At 39.7% G+C, this 19,688-nt stretch overlaps 1 protein-coding gene across 4 annotated transcripts in view; it reads right to left on the minus strand.

The window, feature by feature from the left end:
* LOC139442095 (limbic system-associated membrane protein-like) overlaps positions 1-18,482 on the minus strand; it is a 56,956-nt gene extending 38,474 nt beyond the window's left edge. For all 4 annotated transcript variants that reach the window (XM_071222880.1, XM_071222882.1, XM_071222881.1 and 1 more), the window contains exon 1: positions 17,831-18,482. In XM_071222880.1, coding sequence (XP_071078981.1) covers positions 17,831-17,900 — 70 coding nt within the window. In that variant the 5' untranslated portion in view covers positions 17,901-18,482. The remainder of the gene's footprint in view (positions 1-17,830) is intronic.
* Between the last annotated feature and the right edge of the window lie 1,206 nt (positions 18,483-19,688).

The raw sequence follows: 19,688 nt of genomic DNA on the forward strand, positions 1-19,688 counted from the left end.
GTGTACTGACTTCGAGTCAGCTTAATGTGGGAGGAAAGCCCGAAGTGATGCAGGTCTCAGACGTTTACCACTTCGATGAAACCCACGAGCACGGGTATGGTGCTGACAAACCTAGAACAATAATCGGGGCGAACCCAGTCGGGGTGGCCCAGTCGTCTAAGGCGCCGCGATTCGCTGTGCAGAGTTGCGTCCCTTGGGCACGCCAGAAACCTATGATTGTGGGTTCGAATCCCGGTTCGCCCCGTTTGTGTTTCTAGGTTTGTCAGCACCATACCCGTGCTCGTGGGTTTCACCGACGTGGTAAACGTCTGAGACCTGCATCACTTCGGGCTTTCCGCCCACATTAAGCTGACACGCCGCGATATAACTGGAATACTGTTAAAAGCGGCGTTAAACCCAACTCACTCACTCACTCATTTCAAATTTGAATGCCAGATTCTATCACAGATCCATGTGTGTTAAAAAATGCATGTGATGAAGGAGGTTCATGTACGGTTTTTTTCTCATAACACTTTCAATGTATCACGGAGCACCGCATACTTCATCACTGATTAAGACATAAGTATTCCGCTTTTCGCACCTTTGAAATATATGAATGTACACTTTGAAACTCACTACATGTGTCGTTTAATGACTTCTGTGCAGATTTTGGCAAAGATAAAGATATAAGCTAGAGCTACAGCATATCTTATCTACCTTTAAAACAAGGCGTCACTTTATACATGTTAAGTTTTAAATTCATAAGTTCGACAGGCTCGCTGACTTGGTTGAAGCATGTCATCGATCCCAATGATATGCTCATGATATCAATCACTGGATTGTCTGGCCCAGACTCGATTATTTACAGACCGCCGTCATATAGCTGGAATATTGCTGAGTGGGTCGTAAAACAAAAAACCAACCAGCCAATCATTAGTTCGAAAGCTGATAAAACACTTAATGTCTTAGTTTTGAGACATCAGCTAAACTTTCAGTTAATGAGTACCCCATGGGAATTAATGTCAGTGAAATGTTACCAACGTGCGACAACCGCACGAGGTGTTATTTTAAATACTCCATAGGAAGTTAAAGAACATTTTTGTACCCATCTGTGGACGAGACTTCTTCCCATTCCCTAAAGAGCAGTAGAACTGCACTACATCTAAAAGGCAGCTTTAAAACAGTTACCTTGCTATAGTTTTTCTTTTTTTTCCTGATATAACATCGATAAAGAGAGACAGTTTTATTATTTTCTGCCTACGTGCAGATTCCATTAACTTATCATTACGCTCCCCTGTGTGTGGCAAACGTAAAACCGGCTGTGGTCATATACATAAATATACTGAATATTTGATGATGATGAAAATAATGATGATAAATGGCTTGTGGTTTTTATTCATTATTCAATAGAGACAAGGGTAGTCTGATGCCTTTTTAAGGCGAGTGAGTGAGTATCGCTTTTAGCAATATTCCAGCAATATCACGTCGGGGGACACCAGAAATGGGCTTCACACATTTTACCCATATCGGGAATCGAACCCGGGTCTCCGGCGTGACGAGCGAACGCTTCAATTACTCGACTACCCGACTGCCCCGATGCCTTTTAAATGTGCATTGGGATCGAAGAGAAAGTAACACCTTTAAAGCGGCAGTACGTCTCTTGTGGGAACGTAAAATAACTAGACACTTTACAATAACCTGCGTAAAGATCACACAAATTGCTAGAATTTTGTTATTATTTTTTTTAATTAAAAATCCTTACAAAGCTTAAGGGATCGTTTTCATCCAAATTAAACACAAGCCCACTTCAAATTTCCTAAGAATAATATATGATTATATTTAAGTTACGTACATCTGAATCATGATGGTAGATCTGCGATTCTTGAAAACATTCCAAGATTAAATAAACAGGGCATTGCTTCCTCGCATCAATCCAACTGTCACATTGTTGACCTGTTCATAAGGCTGATTAAAGCTCCACAGTGTGTTGGGAACAGATATTTACATAAACGTAGGTTCAGCTAGCAGTTTATTGAACCCACACATTAAGTCCTGACATGCAAGCTTAGTCCTGGACGTATTAATTAACAGCACTGGAGACGTATTAAAGTCATGTGATTTGTCAAGAGTACAACAAACACGGGCTTATATAAAATGTAATGCCTTTCTGTTTGAGAATAGCTTTTAAATGTCAATCAGTTTATTGGCCTAAAGTGTTTAATCAATGTTCTTCCTGGTCGGCGATTAAGAATTTAGTTTTTCCTTAGAGAAGAGAATTGTTTTATGTTTTGTTTGAAAACGCAAATGAGATACCACATTTCAAACTTAAAAGCCTAAATAAATAACGTTCTTGTTTGTTTCAGTACCTTAACATAATGTCACTAACGTGGCTGTGTACAGTCTGTTTTGAAGCCATCTACATTCTGTGTCTCGTGTTTAAATAGCTTCAGCTAAGTCGATTGCCTTTTTGATGAGGTTAAAACAAAATATTATCCCATTTTATGGGCAGCCCTTAATGTTTGCTTGAAGGAAAACACAAAATAATAAGCTTTAATGTCCAAACAAAAAGCTTCTTCGTGATAAATTTCAACTGACTTATTTAATAACCTTTCTTTTCCCTGAAATGTTTGTTTCTAATTTGACAACGGAGGTTCTGGAAAATAAAATGTTAATGACGAACAAATAGCACAATTTACGGATACTTAGTTACATATGAACTCACTCACTATCGATTTCGCAAAATTGATGTATTATAGTAAAAAAAAAACAATCTATATAGTGTGGGTTTTGATTGGGAGTTAATAAAAGCTCAAATGAGAAAAAAACAATATAATATGACATAAATCATAAACCGCTGTTTAAGATACCTTGAAAATTGAATTATATCTCCACTCCCTTATCTTGCAGTTAGCTTTGACATTCTGCGAACCTGCGTTGTAATACACGTTAATTCTCGCCAGTCCTTAGAACATCTGTCCCCACAGTTTATAACAAACAACCCTATAAATGAAATCCTAGGACACATGTGATGCGTGTATGTGCGTCTTTATGAGGATCCCAAACCAACGCTTACAATGAAGTGTCTAGCGGGTAGCCGCTGTAGCCATACATATTTACGCTTTCAAGGAATTCCTCTGCACTGATCCCAAGAGTGCGTATCGGACAGGGCTATAACATGTATGTAGCCATCTATTTTGAAGAATATGCAAACAATATGACAAGTAAGTTTTTGCGGTAACATAATAAAATCTATTCAAATATCCAAACATATTTACTATATTGCAACCGGAGACATCAAGGTGACGATGTTTGACGAAATGTTGATATATGACTATGGTCTACGTGTAGCTATTCTTATATAAGAGCTCTTTCGATTTCCCGAACTCTTGATAAGGGCTATATTTGAACCCTGTGTTAATGAGGATGACTTCAACTTTCCATGAGCACAGTTGACCTTCATGTCGAGCAATATTCCACTAGCTCCAGGCTTTTGGTCTACGTTGTACACGTTTTGAGGTAGAATCGAGCCAACGAATTTGTTTTTAAATAGCGTCATACGACTCTTGCTCAAAGTGTTTGATCAGGGTTACAATATGCAAAGTCCTACTCATGTTTTGAGTTTTATTTGTGGAAGACATGGAAGACATTTTGACGCCTTTGTGACCACAATGATGTCTGATGTATTTCCCTATTGTGACCCTACGTTTGTTTAGGTGAAAACTTTACTTGCCTTTTCGAGAGTTTTTAAAGGGTGCCATCGATTACTTTCATCTTTTCGCGAATCACATTTCGTGATTGATAAACACATGCTTATGATATAGTCGGAATCGTACATGGGACCCTGATTTTAGAAGTCATTTCTTTTGATTATGGAAATGGTTTTGTCGTTTTTATCAATAATTACCACAACGGATACATAGCAGTTTCTTGACATTTGACTTGACTGTAGATGAGGGTTATATTGACCCCTGTGTTAAATAATTACCACGACGGATACATAACATTTTCACATACCATTTGACTTGACTGTAAATTAGGATTATATTTGAACCCTGTGTTAAATAATTACCACAACGGATACATAGCCGTTTCACATATCATTTGACTTGACTGTTGATGAGGGTTATATTGACCCATGTGTTAAATAATTACCACAACGGATACATAGCAGTTTCACATACCATTTGACCTGACTGTAGAAGAGGGTTATATTTGAATTAAATAATTGTGTTAAATAATTTCCACAACGGGTACACCACAGTGTTACATACAATTTAATCAAACTCAAGATAATGGTTATGGTTTAACATTGTGTTAAATAATAAACACAAACGGTACACATCAGTTTCACATCAGTTATAACATATAACATATTAGTTGACCAGCTTTTAGATAAGAATTATATTTTAACCCTGTGATAAACAATTTCCACAACGGGAAACAGTGACTGGAATTTGACCACCTTGGCTTAGACGCGTTCGCGTAATTCAATATTTCTCAAGGCGGTATGTTCACACAATTTGATATAATAAACTATTTTATGTTTTCAGACATAGCGTCCAGTCTTATAGTTAGCTTAGGATGTGTTGCAACTCTTGAATATGTTTGTAAATATATTTGGAAATTCAGACTGTAAATGAATCATTATATTTCAACCAGTGCTTAGCTATTCAGAAGTGTCAGTGATATTTGATATGTTATCAGTGCTAACATTACATATGATAACGAGAGGAGATGAAAGAGGAAATGTTATCCAACCATTTTCCATTTAGTATAAAATAACTATTAGGATGTCTAAATATGTTTTACTCATCGACCAGCACAGCTGTACAGGGATACGGTTACCGCAGCTAAATGTCTAGAAATACCAGGTAGACTTAATACTATCATAGTGCCCAGTTACATATATTGATTTTAGTATTGTTAAATAGTCTTTAAATCTTTCAGAACTGTTCAGAGTGAGCTTAAACTTTGCAGCGTTGTCAGCAGCTCGCAGCGTTAGCCTCTAGCCCTGAGCCCGAGTCTCGTGCAACAGCCTGTCGGACTAATGGAGTATGGTTAGTGGTAGCCCAATTCAGTTAAGTAGTGTACTGACGTGTCAGGTGTATGGAAAGATCTGTTGATAATCACTGAGACCAGAACTATGAGTAGTAAATACATTCTTGGCAACATTCGTCATTATGTGCACAACGACTGAAACTGAATATTTGTTAATTGATTGAAAATTAATGAATGTTTATAAACATGCAATGGTTCTGAATCGTATTAATATTAAAATGTTTCTTGTGTTTATTTGACATTTGCACTAAGCTACAGTACTTGTTTGCTCTTTTCGTGAACACCTATATAATTCCCATCAATATTTTGCGTCTTTCACCAAATCGAATTTGTTTCGGCAGATAATCGAGACTGGTTATTTTCTGGCGTTGACGATGTATATCATATTCACATGACCCTGAGAAAAATCCAGGTCAGATGCATCATGTTTCAAATGGATAATTACAAGGAGATTCCGAATCTTTTATACATGGCCTAAACGTAGTCATAATAAGAAAAAATCGATAAGACGCTGGTCGTTTCTTGAATTATAAATATATCTTATGACTTGCAAAAGTAGAAATAGGATTATGGATTGAAGAGAAAACCTACATGTTATTTGTACATTTCAATGTGTTTACAACTTTTTGTATATTTTCGAGAAAGGGACTTTACACATAAAGGTTGGTATTTTCCAGTGGCAACCCATAAACTTCATCAGTGCTCGAAGATATGGAATATAGTTTCAATGGAAAATATCACAGTGTGCACTTTCTTTCAATTCACTTGGCTCACCCCCAACCGTGGACTGTTTGTCTAAATCTCAAGGGTTCGATTTTTTTAAATGACCTCCACGATGAATTAGTTTCATATTGATTCCCAAACTGATACAATTGAAGGGCTGACTAGGACAAAGGATGCATTGCTACTGGCTTGAGTGCTCGACACAGGAGATCGTTAATGTTCACAATGTTCGCTAATTTCCTAATGTCCACTGTGAGAAAAGATTAAACCTTATAATGACTTTTAAATCTTATACGGTTACTATGACGGTATAACGTTGGCGCTCGTTACTTGTATCATATTCTGCACTTTCTTGCTGTTGTTAACTATACGGACACGTGTAGATATTAAAGAAGTTTGCAGTTTCACATGGAACGTGACACTTCATTGCATTTTGACCATCAGAAAGGGACAATGGCATCAGATATCAAGAACCCAATTTGATATCTTGTTAGGAGATCATTGTGCCCAGAAAATGAGAAATATTCTTCATCCGTTTTCTACCTCAATGATAGACATACCATAATGAATAATAATAAGGCTACACGCTAGAATAATAATAAAACCGGTAAGCTAGGTATTGATCTAGATCCGTTCACAGTTATGGTGCCAATGTTCATGAAATAACCAATTACCTTAAAGTTCCAAATAAATTTCATTTTCAAAGTGTAACAATCCAGAGTTCTTTGCGTGTTGGTTTTCCTTTGATACATGTTTTGTTACGAAGATATGAGAGGTGCATTCACTGCCAGACTCAGAAGTATTATTTCAGGTTTCCATACATTTTCATAGTTATTTTGATTTTGTATTCACGAAATGTACAAAAGTAAAATGGGAAACAAAATATAAAATTTAGTCAAAACACATACAATGTAGCACTCATAAACTATGATATGTGTATAGATGACAACCAACCTGTGTTGTGATGAAAAGCTTGCATTTGGCACTATTATTAGTCATGTCTTCAGACACATGCACAACATGATGGAATATGCATGATCGTTATAATATCACTAACATCCTGTGATGTCCACACACGTGAAGATCTAGAACATAGCAAATTACATACATCAAATAAAACGCATACTGGTACTTGAAAGCGTCCACCCTTGATAACAAGTCAGATCTATCAAATAACTGGGTTTCAGCCAACATGCAGTAAAGACCGGTTTCCCCAACGCAACAAATGCATCATTTCGACCAAATTGTCACTTGGACAGGTTGGAAACAACAGACATAGAGGATTAAAAACCTTCCTGATATTACGTTCCCTTCGCTTAAGATAAATACATGTACAATGAAATTTCGAGGTCATTTTTATATAATATTTCAAATGATAACTTTGTAATATATTGACATCACAGGTATGCCAGCTTGTATTGCAAGGTTTTAAATTTCTTTATCAATGTCGATGATGACTAATATTAGAGCAGCATTATGAAAAGCAGTACGTGTAACGCAACATATTTGGGGACTTGGTTACCATGACGTCACAATCAAATGACATCACTTATGGCTCTGCTACTGAAGCTGTTAGCAGTCCTTTTTTGCTTATTACTTTCTACAAACTGAAAAAGTTGGAAGAATGATGGTGGATGATAAATAAAATCTCATCCTCGTGTCTTTTGATATCAAATATATCAACGCTCGTTGATAAAAGTGGGAAAAAAATCCTCGGCAAGCCTCGGAGTTTTCCCACTTTTATCAACTCGTGTTGATATATTTGATATCAAAAGACACGAGGGTGAGATTCTCTATATGCTGGGACGAATATGACAGTTCAGATACATGATTTGTTTAGATCTAAGCAAACCCATACTACATACCTAATTTATTTAAACATATGCACAACATGGATAAAACGAGAGTACGTATACTCAGGTAAGTTCGGAGCTTTATTCCACATGTCCCAAACGTACAGTAAACCGTTTTGGACGTGTAAATGTATACCCAATTAACACCCGATATATCGAACATACAACAATTCAGTAAACTACGGTTATAACGAAAACAAAGGGACCACTTATTATAATTCGTAATAACCGCAGTTCGTTATAAGCATATATATAGCATATTTACAACAAATGCCGTGACTAAAATTAAGTTCGTTACATCGGTCAGTTCATAATATGCGTGTTTGTTATAAACGTAGTTTTCTGTAGTTATTCCCTCATATTCGTTTTTGGTTATTTGTTAATACGTGACAACCACTATCAACTACAACTTTAGGAATGTTTTGTTTCATATACAGCGTGCATCTGTCAATTTAATGCTGGTTAAATAAATAAAATCAATAATAACGTTGTACATTGTACATGGCATTGCTCGCTTAGGCCAAACCAATGTCGTGAACATCACGACCCCGTGCCTTAAACGTGACACGTGAATGCTCCTTATTCATTTAACCAGATTGCTGCTCGTGCACGTGTGTAACCACTTTATTGTTGGTTAAAATAAAAGAATGATTTTATTATATCGCATGTGATTTTATAGAATGACTTTTGTATATAAAAAAACTTATATTTCGATTGCGCCTGTTAGACCTGTTAGGCGTGCAAGAAACCTATTATCGTTGTTTCGAATCCCGGTTAGCTCTGATTATATTTCTAGGTTTGTCTGTACCATACAACACCACATCAAGTGGGGGACATCTAAGACATGCATTACGACCGGACTTTCCTTCCACTTCCAGCTGGGGTGGTCGGGTAGCCTAGTAGTTAAAGCGTTCGCTCGTCACGCCGAAGACCCGGGTTCGACTCCTGACATGGGTACAATGTTTAAAGCTCACTCACTCATTCACCCACTCCACATCAAGCTGACACGCTGTGAAGAAACTGAAATAATGTTCCAAGCGGTTTTTAACCCAACTCACTCACTCACTTACATAGGACCTAACTATTTTGAACGGGAATTGTGTCCAAATCCACTAGAATCCCCTAAACAAACTACTAATCTTAGTGTGAAGATTAGATTTAAGGGCACTACGGCATATCAATACACGCTGTTACTTGTAATGAATCTCTTTATGTCTCGTCCAATATTATTTCAAAGTGGCAATTGGCCATACACGTCCACTTTCAACAAAATGAAAATAACCAACACATTGTACAACAAAGATTTAATTTTCTGTTCATGCCATCCAAAAGATAATCGAAATATTCAAATACAGTTCTACAAGTGTAACCTTACCAACCTCAACCAAACGTACAAACTCAATTTTACAATTCTCTAATCATATTGATCCGAGGGGTCGGATTTTGAAACTTACTGTCGCAATATTAATACGATGCTCGTATGTCGTGCCAATTTAGATGAGAATACTATAAGATTTGAACACACTCTTCAGACAGCTTCTAGCAGATTATTATATTTCATACCGCTTCACCACATTCTATCAACTTGAATCATTAAGAGCAACAATGATAGGGATGCGGTGGCGTGGAAAAACTAAATTTCACATTTATACAGGTCCTAGAGCGCCTCATGTAATCAGACTCAGTCTTATTGAAATACGATATTCCGTTTGTTAAGGAAATAAAATTAGAAGTGCGGAGATTTTTAATGCACTGCATAGCTGCCAATATTAAGTCAAACTGGCAAATGATTTAAACATTCTGTTAACCTACTAGCTTCCAGTTTATGCATACAGAATTACATGTCCCCAATGATTACATTACTTCAATGAATGGACTAACAACATTAAACGGACACAAATCAACCTTTTGGGTCAACTAATACCTTTTGACCATAAGTTAGACGAAAATCAATTTGCAATTTTGAGTTTTAGTATAAAATTAACTCTGTTGTTTTTGGAGTGCATATGGCGGGTATCATTGTCAGCAGAGATGTATGTATGTATGTATGTATGTATGTATGTATGTATGTATGTGTGTGTGTGTGTGTGTGTGTGTGTGTGTGTGTGTGTGTGTGTGTGTGTGTGTGTGTGTGTATGCGTGCGTGCTTGCGTGCGTACGTGTGTGTATGTATGTATGTCTGTCTGTCTGTATGTATTTGTGTCTGTGTGCGTGCTTGCTTGCTGTGTCTGTGTGCGTGCTTGCTTGCGTGCGTGGGTGCGTGCGTATGTATGTATGTCTGTCTTTTTATTGTCGTGCTATCATTAAAGTGAACACCGCACATTATTAATGAAATTGATTAGCTTCTGAAAGGAAAAACATTTACGCCTGAATTAAAAACACTCAAGCTAATGGCCTGTTTTTATTCACTGGGGCAAGATTACAAACAGAGGTTGTGCCGAGAGTCGTTTCCCTTTATTTACGTAAATGATGAGGTTCCAGGTTTCAAAGAGGTGGTAGAAAAAAAAATAGTTACTTTCTTTAACGAAAGAGTTATTGTCATATTGACCGAGACAAAAATCCAAGTGTTGTTAAATAAGCTTTATCTAGATCTACGAAAGGAGGTAAAACATATTCGATGATGACTCACGGGGATCATCGATTTAGTTGAAGCTGAAGGAGAACACGCGTCAACAAAAAAGAGGAACATGTGTATCCATGAAAAAGGAACATATCCTTAGGTTGTGAAGGAACACGGGAGTAGGGGAACCAGGGACGTTACGAGAACATGGGAGAAGTGGGAACATTATTTTAGATGAAGGAGGAACACGGGAGTAGGGGAACCAGGGACATGGCGAGAACATGGGAGAAGTGGGAACATGAGGTTAGACGAAGGAGGAACACGGGAGTAGGGGAACCAGGGACATGGCGAGAACATGGGAGAAGTAGGAACATGAGTTTAGATGAAGGAGGAACATGGGAGTAGGGGAACCAGGGACATAACGAGAACATGGAAGAAGTGGGAACATGAGTTTAGATGAAGGAGGAACATGGGAGTAGGGGAACCAGGGACATGACGAGAACATGGAAGAAGTGGGAACATGAGTTTAGATGAAGGAGGAACATGGGAGTAGGGGAACCAGGGACATGACGAGAACATGGGAGATGTGGGAACATGAGTTTAGATGAAGGAGGAACATGGGAGTAGGGGAACCAGGGACATGACGAGAACATGGGAGAAGTGGGAACATGAGTTTAGATGAAGGAGGAGCATGGGAGTAGGGGAACCAGGGACATGACGAGAACATGGGAGAAGTGGGAACATGAGTTTAGATGAAGGAGGAGCACGGGAGTAGGGGAACCAGGAACATGACGAGAACATGGGAGAAGTAGGAACATGAGTTTAGATGTAGGAGGAACATGGGAGTAGGGGAACCAGGGACATGGCAAGAACATGGGAGAAGTAGGAACATGAGTTTAGATGAAGGAGGAACATGGGAGTAGGGGAACCAGGAACATAACGAGAACATGGGAGAAGTGGGAACATGAGTTTAGATGAAGGAGGAACATGTGAGTAGGGGAACCAGGGACATGGCGAGAACATGGGAGAAGTAGGAACATGAGTTTAGATGAAGGAGGAACATGGGAGTAGGGGAACCAGGGACATGACGAGAACATGGGAGAAATAGGAACATGAGTTTAGATGAAGGAGGAACATGGGAGTAGGGGAACCAGGGACATGACGAGAACATGGGAGAAGTAGGAACATGAGTTTAGATGAAGGAGGAACATGGGAGTAGAGGAACCAGGGACATAACGAGAACATGGGAGAAGTAGGAACATGTGTTTAGATGAAGGAGGAACATGGGAGTAGGGGAACCAGGGACATGACGAGAACATGGGAGAAATAGGAACATGAGTTTAGATGAAGGAGGAACATGGGAGTAGGGGAAACAGGGACATGACGAGAACATGGGAGAAGTAGGAACATGAGTTTAGATGAAGGAGGAACATGGGAGTAGGGGAAACAGGGACATGGCGAGAACATGGGAGAAGTGGGAACATGAGGATAGACGAAGGAGGAACACGGGAGTAGGGGAACCAGGGACATGACGAGAACATGGGAGAAATGGGAACATGAGTTTAGATGAAGGAGGAACATGGGAGTAGGACGAGGAAAGTGGGCAAAGAAAGTGTATGTGAAGGGGAAACATAGGAGCGGGGGGCGGGGGGACATGGATGTTGTGAAGGAGAAACTGTGTTGATGAAGGAGGAACATTAGTGTAGGTGGCGGTGGAACAAGGATGAAGGTGAACGAGGAACATGGGTGTTGGTGAAAGAAGGAGGAACATTGTTGTTGGTGAAGGGTGAACATGGGTGTAGGTGGATGAGAAATAAGGGTGTAGGTGCAGGAGGAATACAGGTTTTGGTGTTGAGGAACGTGAGTGAGTGAGTGAGTTGGGTTTAACGCCGCTTTTAACAGTATTACAGTTATATCGCAGCGTGTCAGCTTAATGTGAGAGGGAAGCCCGAGGTGATGCAGGTCTTTAAGTTCACCTGGCGCTACCAAGAGAGGGGTGGTATCAGAGAAAAAGATATGATTTGATGACATTGAGCCTCGATAGAAACTTGGATGAAAACAAAACGCCGGTGACGAAACTTAATGCCATGCAAAACGGTACCAAAGGAACGCCGTTTTTTTAAAAAGAATTGTCATTTCGATTTGTGATTCTGGTTTGTATAAATGACATGTACCTGAATTGAAAATGACATTCTGTCTCGAATGAAGGCGTTCTCGAGTGGATCAAGTGCATTCCTAAACGAAGTACCACCTCCCTCCACCCCACCCCCCCCCCCCCCCCCCACCCCCACCCCACAAACCCCAACCCCCTCCTATACCACCACCCCACCCCCACCCCCCACCCCCCACCCCACCTTCTTAAAAAAAAACACAAAAAACATGAAAAAGTGGACATTTTGACACACAAGCTGAATGAGTGGGATTGTTTACAAAATACCGATTATTCTGTTTTAAATAATATCGGTTGAACATGGAACCTGTTTAAGAAACGGTTTACTGTTTAATGGGTGTCTTTCTATGAATTAATCCGTCAATAGCTTATAAAAGCATGCACTCAGCCTATACACAGTTATCCAAACAACAACAGTGCTGCCAAAACATCATCAAAGTATTCACAAATAGAACGTTTTTAAGGGGGAAAAACGTGAATATCTGATACATATTTTACGTATTAAGCCGAAATGTGAAAACTCCACGGGGAAATGCATCTCAAAGTCATTGGATTCATCGAGATAAGCAAGCCATAATGTACAATGTTGATTAGCATTGTGGATACCATCTGAAGAACTCCAAGACCATTACAATTTACATCGTCGCCCTTGTTCTGTGGATGGAGATGCTGTATCTCCCATCTCCACAATTCTTCACCAGCCATAAAAGAAACGTATTGATTCTGAGAACAAGGTCCGAGGCTTCTTTCACTAAGTAACGAGTTGATTTCCTTCAACGTTTCCAAAAGCATCCTATGTCTCCCCTTCCACAATTATGTTTTTGCAACACAAGACTTACATGAATTCCTAATTGAAACGACCTGACCAGAACCACATGTCTCGAACATGAAGTACTTGATGCGACTAAGGTTCCGTAACGGTCAGCGCCAAATCAGGCGTGGTATGTACTCTTAATAATGCATGGAGCTATTCAGCGAGAGCTACTAACACTACATGTTTAATCGTTTCTTTGTTCATGGAACTAAGACATTATCTCACGAATGGTGCCGCTCGAAGAGCTCATTAAAGGAAGCGTAAGTTGAGAGGGTGTTAAAGGTGGCGAGACGAGTCATTTTAAAGACATTACCAGGAAGGGCCGTTTCTTATAATTCCTGTATGCTTCTGTTTCGACGATAAGGTATTCATGTAACATTTCTAATACACTGTACTTTCAGAAAATGAAACTGAGGAATTGAAGGTTTTCGGGGCATTTCCATTTTATAAAACTGAATTTCGATTGAAATGAACGAAATGGAACTTGATTCACTGTGTAATGTTAATATTACAAATAAACTCCTGCTAATATCATTTCAGGCAAAGATGTCATTATGAACAAAGCATTACTGAACAGCCGCGTAAAAGGGATTATAAATAGAAGCTTAATTGACAGCTGATGGCATGGTTTTTTAACATCATACACGATAGCAGCGAAAAACAGCTGATGGAAACGAAAGCAATTTTTCATTCTCCCGCTTAAGCACGATGAATTGTTTTGCATAAATATCAATAAGTATTTAGTCGTACAAAACGTATTTTACACACATTTGTCATGTGTTATACAGGGATTGAACCTATCAATTATATGCATTTTCCTTTCAGGATAATTCACTGTATGCTAATATTGGCATATTGGCATATTACATGTTATTGATCAATTAGGGGAGATAGTGAAACATTGTTTTATTCCGCGGAGTTCTATCCCGAGCATGGGTACAAAATGCAAAGCCCGTTTCTAATATTCCCCGAATGTGATATGTCTGGAATATTGTTTAAAACGACGGAGAAAAAGTATTCACTCACTATTCAAAACGTTACATGTAGGTACGGGTATCTAGAAATCAGTCTTGTTAATTCAAGGTTTGGTCGTACATAAATAAATACTTTATACGTACAGTCTACCTACATCTGAATATTTATGATACCCTTAACCCTTCATCCACAAGCGATTCTAGTTAGTTTAAAATTCATTCAGGTGGAAAACACTAACATTCAAATTTAATGAACAATTTGACTAACGTTTCTACTTTTTATGCATAAATAATTCCACGGGTGTCAATTAATATGACATGGTCTCGGGAGAACGGGTGGCCAAGTCGTCTGAGGCGCCGCGATTCGCTGTGCAGAGAAACCTAAGATTATGAATTCGAATCCCGGTTCGCCCCAATTATGTTTCTAGGTTTGTCAGCACCATACCCGTGCTCGTGGGTTTCACCGAAGTGGTAAACGTCTGAGACCTGCATCACTTCGAGCTTTACTCCCACATCAAGCAGACACGCCGTGATATACCTGGAATACTGTTCAAAGCGGCGTTAAACCCAACTCACTCACTCACTCATGCAAATTCATTCACTGATGCCAACTAGAACTAGTGATCAAAAGAACGAATGCATCGAGTTGGACTCCTTATAAAAAGAAAAACGAGAAAACGTTCACAATATTGTAAAGTTCAAACATCTATGGCACATTCATTGCACTTGGGATGGAATTACAAAAAACAAAACAAATCAAATGCATCTGTCATAACTGTTCACATTTTTTCACACGAAAAACAGAAGATGAATGGCTGACAATTAAGCTTCTGGAAGCTTTCATGGCACCTCGGTAATGGCATCGATACGATGGATACGATGTCTCACCGATGACGTACCGATGACGTACCGATGACGTACCGATGGGTATGTGATCCTACACCTCCAGTAAGTGCTGTACGTTGTCCATCATGTTTGGACATATCTGTCGCCCAAGATGATTTCAGAGATGTTCTATGGGTGAGAGGTCGGTTGGGCGTCGGCGTGGACGTGGGCGTGGGCGTTGGCGTTGTCGTAGGCGTGGGCGTGGGCGTGGGCGTGGACGTTACACAGATTCGATATGGATCTTGAGAATCTCCTGGATTATTCGAGCAGTGTGGGACTGACATTGTATTGTTGGAACAGGAACTCTTGTGGCAGGGGCTGTAGGGTAGCCTAGTGGTTAAAGCGTTCGCTCGTCACGCCAAAGACCCGGATTCGATTCCCGACATGGGTACAATATGTAAAGCCCATTTCTGGTGTCCCCCGCCGTGATATTGCTAGAATATTGCTAAAAGCGGCGTAAAACCATACTCACTCACTCACTTGTGGCTGTCTTCTGAGAAGTGAAGGTCAAATGGCTGCAGAACGACCTCTAAGTAATTTTGGGCGTTGGCGTTTCCACGGATGACGACCACCCTTGTCTTCCTATCACCACCAATCCCGCCCCACACCATAACGCCACCGACCCTTTGAATGCATCCTAGAGCGAATCGATATCCTTTCCGTTGACATACCCCGTATCCGACCATCAGGATTTGAACCACGCTCTCGTCGATGAACAGCACCCTTGACCAGTCACGTCGATGCCAACGTCACAGCACGCATATTTCGCCAGTGTTGACGGGTCAAGGCCATTCCACGGTGGGGAATTGTGAGCTTTTTCAGGTCCAGCAATGCCGATGAAGTCTCAGGAAGAGGTTGCGCAGATGTAACGTTTGCAGATAGCAGTCCTACACGGGTGCTGAGTACTCGAGGGTTTCAAAGTAATAACGGCTAAGACTTGCTTCACTTCGGGGTTTCATCCCACATGAAGCTAACACGCCGTGATCAAAGCAATGGTATGTCGATTTTCCCCGCACCTATTAACGGATCGTGGAATAGAGACACGTCCCTTTGAATACATTCAAGTCATTACCGACTGTAATTGTCCAGTATCCTGGGTTTTGGGCTGACAGGATCTGGACCATTAACGTATCGCTGTGAGTGACCTGTTGTTGGATAACCGATATTCCAAGAGTTGAATGTTACATTTCAAAACGTTTTGCTCATGAGCAAAACAATATAATCATAAAATAACGATTATATTGTATAATATTAAGGATGAAATGGATCAAATGTTCACTGTTAAGTTCCAAGTCGTTCAATCTTAGGGTCTTTCAACATTAATTTATGAAAGATAGGAAATTCTTCATTGCGAATAAGAAACAAGGTTATACTTCGAACAATATAAATTATTTTAAGTAAGAATACGTATCTAAATATGTCAGGACATCGGTCATTCATGGGCTACTTACTGCTATGACGTTGGGTAGCGTGCCGAAAACAGTGCATGACACCGTCCTAAATTGTTTGGTAAAGGTACTAAAGTGACATCGTGATGCCAAGGGCCGCTTCCCAAACAATAAAACAATACCACAATAGGGACGGATAAGTGTAAGTTCCTTTTCAGCTGGAATTACTAAAACTAATAACCCATTATCCGTCTCCCTATGGGTTTTAAACTGTCGGTATTTTCCGGCAATATCTGACTCTTTCTGCCATTATATACGTCGTTCCATCTCCGCCCATTAAGACCATTTCCTCAGCGTTAAAGCATGGTGTATGTGACAAGAAAGGGGAATTCATTAACGCATGTATAAAAAGAGATTTGAAGTAGGTTTGTTAATGTTTGTTCAAGTTGTAAATTGCTTAGGACGTATGTAATTACAAACGTGCAGTACAAACACCTTCCATTAGGATTAACAGTGAAGGATTCCCGTCGGAGCCTTTGACAAAAATTGTAGCTAACTTGAGAAAAGCGAAAAAAAGCAGTTTTCTAATAACGCAGGCGTTTTCGTCAGGAGGCGCATCACGCAACGGCCCCGCCGTTAGCCCACAGTAAGCCGAGGCTGTGAGAAACTGAATTAAGGGATTTATGTTGGCTTAAAAACCAATGACTCTTGGCATACTGAAAGACGGTTGATCCTTCCAGAATAGAGGGATCGCGTCTCCCTGGGAGGAATCGGAAGATCTTTCTTAGACCCTCTCGAGTGACACACTCGGCCCAAGTCATCAATCATGGCAAATTGCACCATTAATAAAGGTCGGCAACGGAGGCAAGTCATATACGGTATGAGAATATCTGCGGTAACGATAGCCATACGCAATCTGACAGACTGTAATCTCCTCCAGCTCATTAGCATGTGATGAATATTCAACGTGAAGGTAATCAGACATCCAATCTGGTTCAGGGGTGTTTGAGAGACACGAGGAATTTCACGTGAGAAAATTAAACAATCAGTGAAAGATCTATGTTCAGCAAGTGTCTAGATATGAACGCAAACTGCGAAACAGGTTAGCCTGAAAACTGATTTTCTTTTTAAAAACTAATTCCCTCATAATTGTTTATTTTAAAACCTCTGACAATAATTAATCTACACCTATATTATTTACATGTATAAAATATCCCGTTGACAATATACCTGCTATTTTAACCAGTACCATAGTCAATGTATGCTTTACATCGGTGATATCTGTTAAAGTGAAAAAACATTTCATGAAAAACGTAATGTAGTAATAAATACGAAGCATATATGTCCACCTTAAAAATGAATCTTATATTCGAACAAATATATATATATTCTGAAAGCGTAATCAAATATGAAATTTCTCACTCACCTGATGCTAAAGAAAGAACGAAGAAGAGATTCACAATGACACATGACTGCATGTATAACAGAAAACCCATTGTAACGGTTCACGGAGTTAATCTGTATCTGTTAAGGTGTTCTGCAATAGATAACAGTTGGTCCGAATGCTGTCCTCAGCCATAGAATAGAGGCGGCATGCCAGGATGAACGTAACTACCTCTACACTCACTCATGTGTTAATGAAACCAATTTGCCAGAAAGAATGGCAGTCTGAGGGTCGCTCACAGTTGGGAGTCACAGTAGTTGTCATACTAGCCCCATAGATACTAGCTTCCTGTTCACTTGGTGTGTCACAGCTTCAAAACAAACAGCCAATCACAGACTCCGGACTTCACAGTTACTTTCAATTTGCTCATTGACTTCTGAACCCCGCACTCTTAAGCAGCTGACTATAGAAATGGCAGGAGAGTGAATAATCTATCACAAAACGGCAAGCACAGAACAGCGGGTAGAGGCATAATCCAACAAATCACGTTCTTGCATGTTCCTTGATGGACCTGTTAAGATATCCCAGATCACCGGCTCTCCTCCGTAGCTTATCGTGTGCCCATAAACCGTTTCCCTGTATTTGTACTGTACCGTGTGCACACCGCGGCTGTCTGTCTGGCTGCGTTCTCAACCCTGAAACTTCCTGAGCGAGAACACACATGCTATGTATTATAAAATATGCCTTTGTGTCACTCCATAACAAATGCCATACCCTTTACCCAGACCATGAGTCATTAAGCTTCACCTCACTGAATCATTGATTATGGGCCAGAGCCGTGCGGATAAGCAGTCGGGAAGTTTAAAAGACCAATCGAGACAAGTTTTTATAGGAGCAGAAGGGAAACAACTTGAGGATTACCATGCATTTTTCATAGTTTTAATATACAAGCAGAAACTATCGATTTTTTAAGTGTATATGAAACAGAACCGTATTTACATCAGCACTGTCTTCAAAGGAAATGCATCATTGCCGGCTAATTGTAAGGTTCTACATAGTAGCGGTATCAACGGTGGATTGCTTTCCATATATTTTGCTCATCTGGTCGTTCGCCCAATAAGGCTTATGTGGTAATGCGGAGCGTCTTCATTCATATATCAATGTCATGTCCACTCTATTTAAACATTTTACATTAGTTCAGTGGAAGCTTGGGAAATGTTTTAAAGGTTATGAAGCAGCATCGCGTTGAACACCCTTGCGTATTACATGATTACGCTGTAGACGAAGTGCGATGCAACAGTATTGAATGTTGACGCTATAGGTTATCTGCTGAATATGTTTAATCAATATCTTAATTCAATATTGAGTAATTAGTCCAATATAATCCGAAACTCTTCTATAGAGCTTTTGTAATGAAAAGATGGCTATCAAGCGAAAGGTTTCAAATCGGAATTGATAACGAAGCTAGGCAAGAGATTATGTTTCAATTGCATGTCATCTTTTCAAATGCTCTTCTTGCATCTAATGGCTCAAGGGTTGAAGTGGAAGTTAAACTAACGATGAGTAGTTCCTCGGCGAAACTAGGACAATATTATCACTGTATAGTATTTGTAATTCTATTGCAAAAAATGTCATATCTATCTTACAACGCGATGATCATATTTTACTTCTTTGTGTTACTTTGCATTGATGTGTACAAAGAACGGACATGATGACTAACAAAGTGACACGCTGTAAGAGAGATCTCATCCAACCTTATAATAACACTTTCCTTACAACTAGTGATATGGTAGCCTAATGGATAACGCGTTCGTTCATAGCGTCGAAGGTCGGGGTTCGAATCCACACAAGGGTACACTGTGTGAGTCCATTTCTGGTGTCCCCCCGCCGTGATATTGCT

The sequence above is a fragment of the Haliotis cracherodii genome, unplaced genomic scaffold, assembly GCF_022045235.1.
Source record: "Haliotis cracherodii isolate W230 unplaced genomic scaffold, xgHalCrac1.p SCAF_5, whole genome shotgun sequence".
NCBI lineage: Eukaryota > Metazoa > Mollusca > Gastropoda > Lepetellida > Haliotidae > Haliotis > Haliotis cracherodii.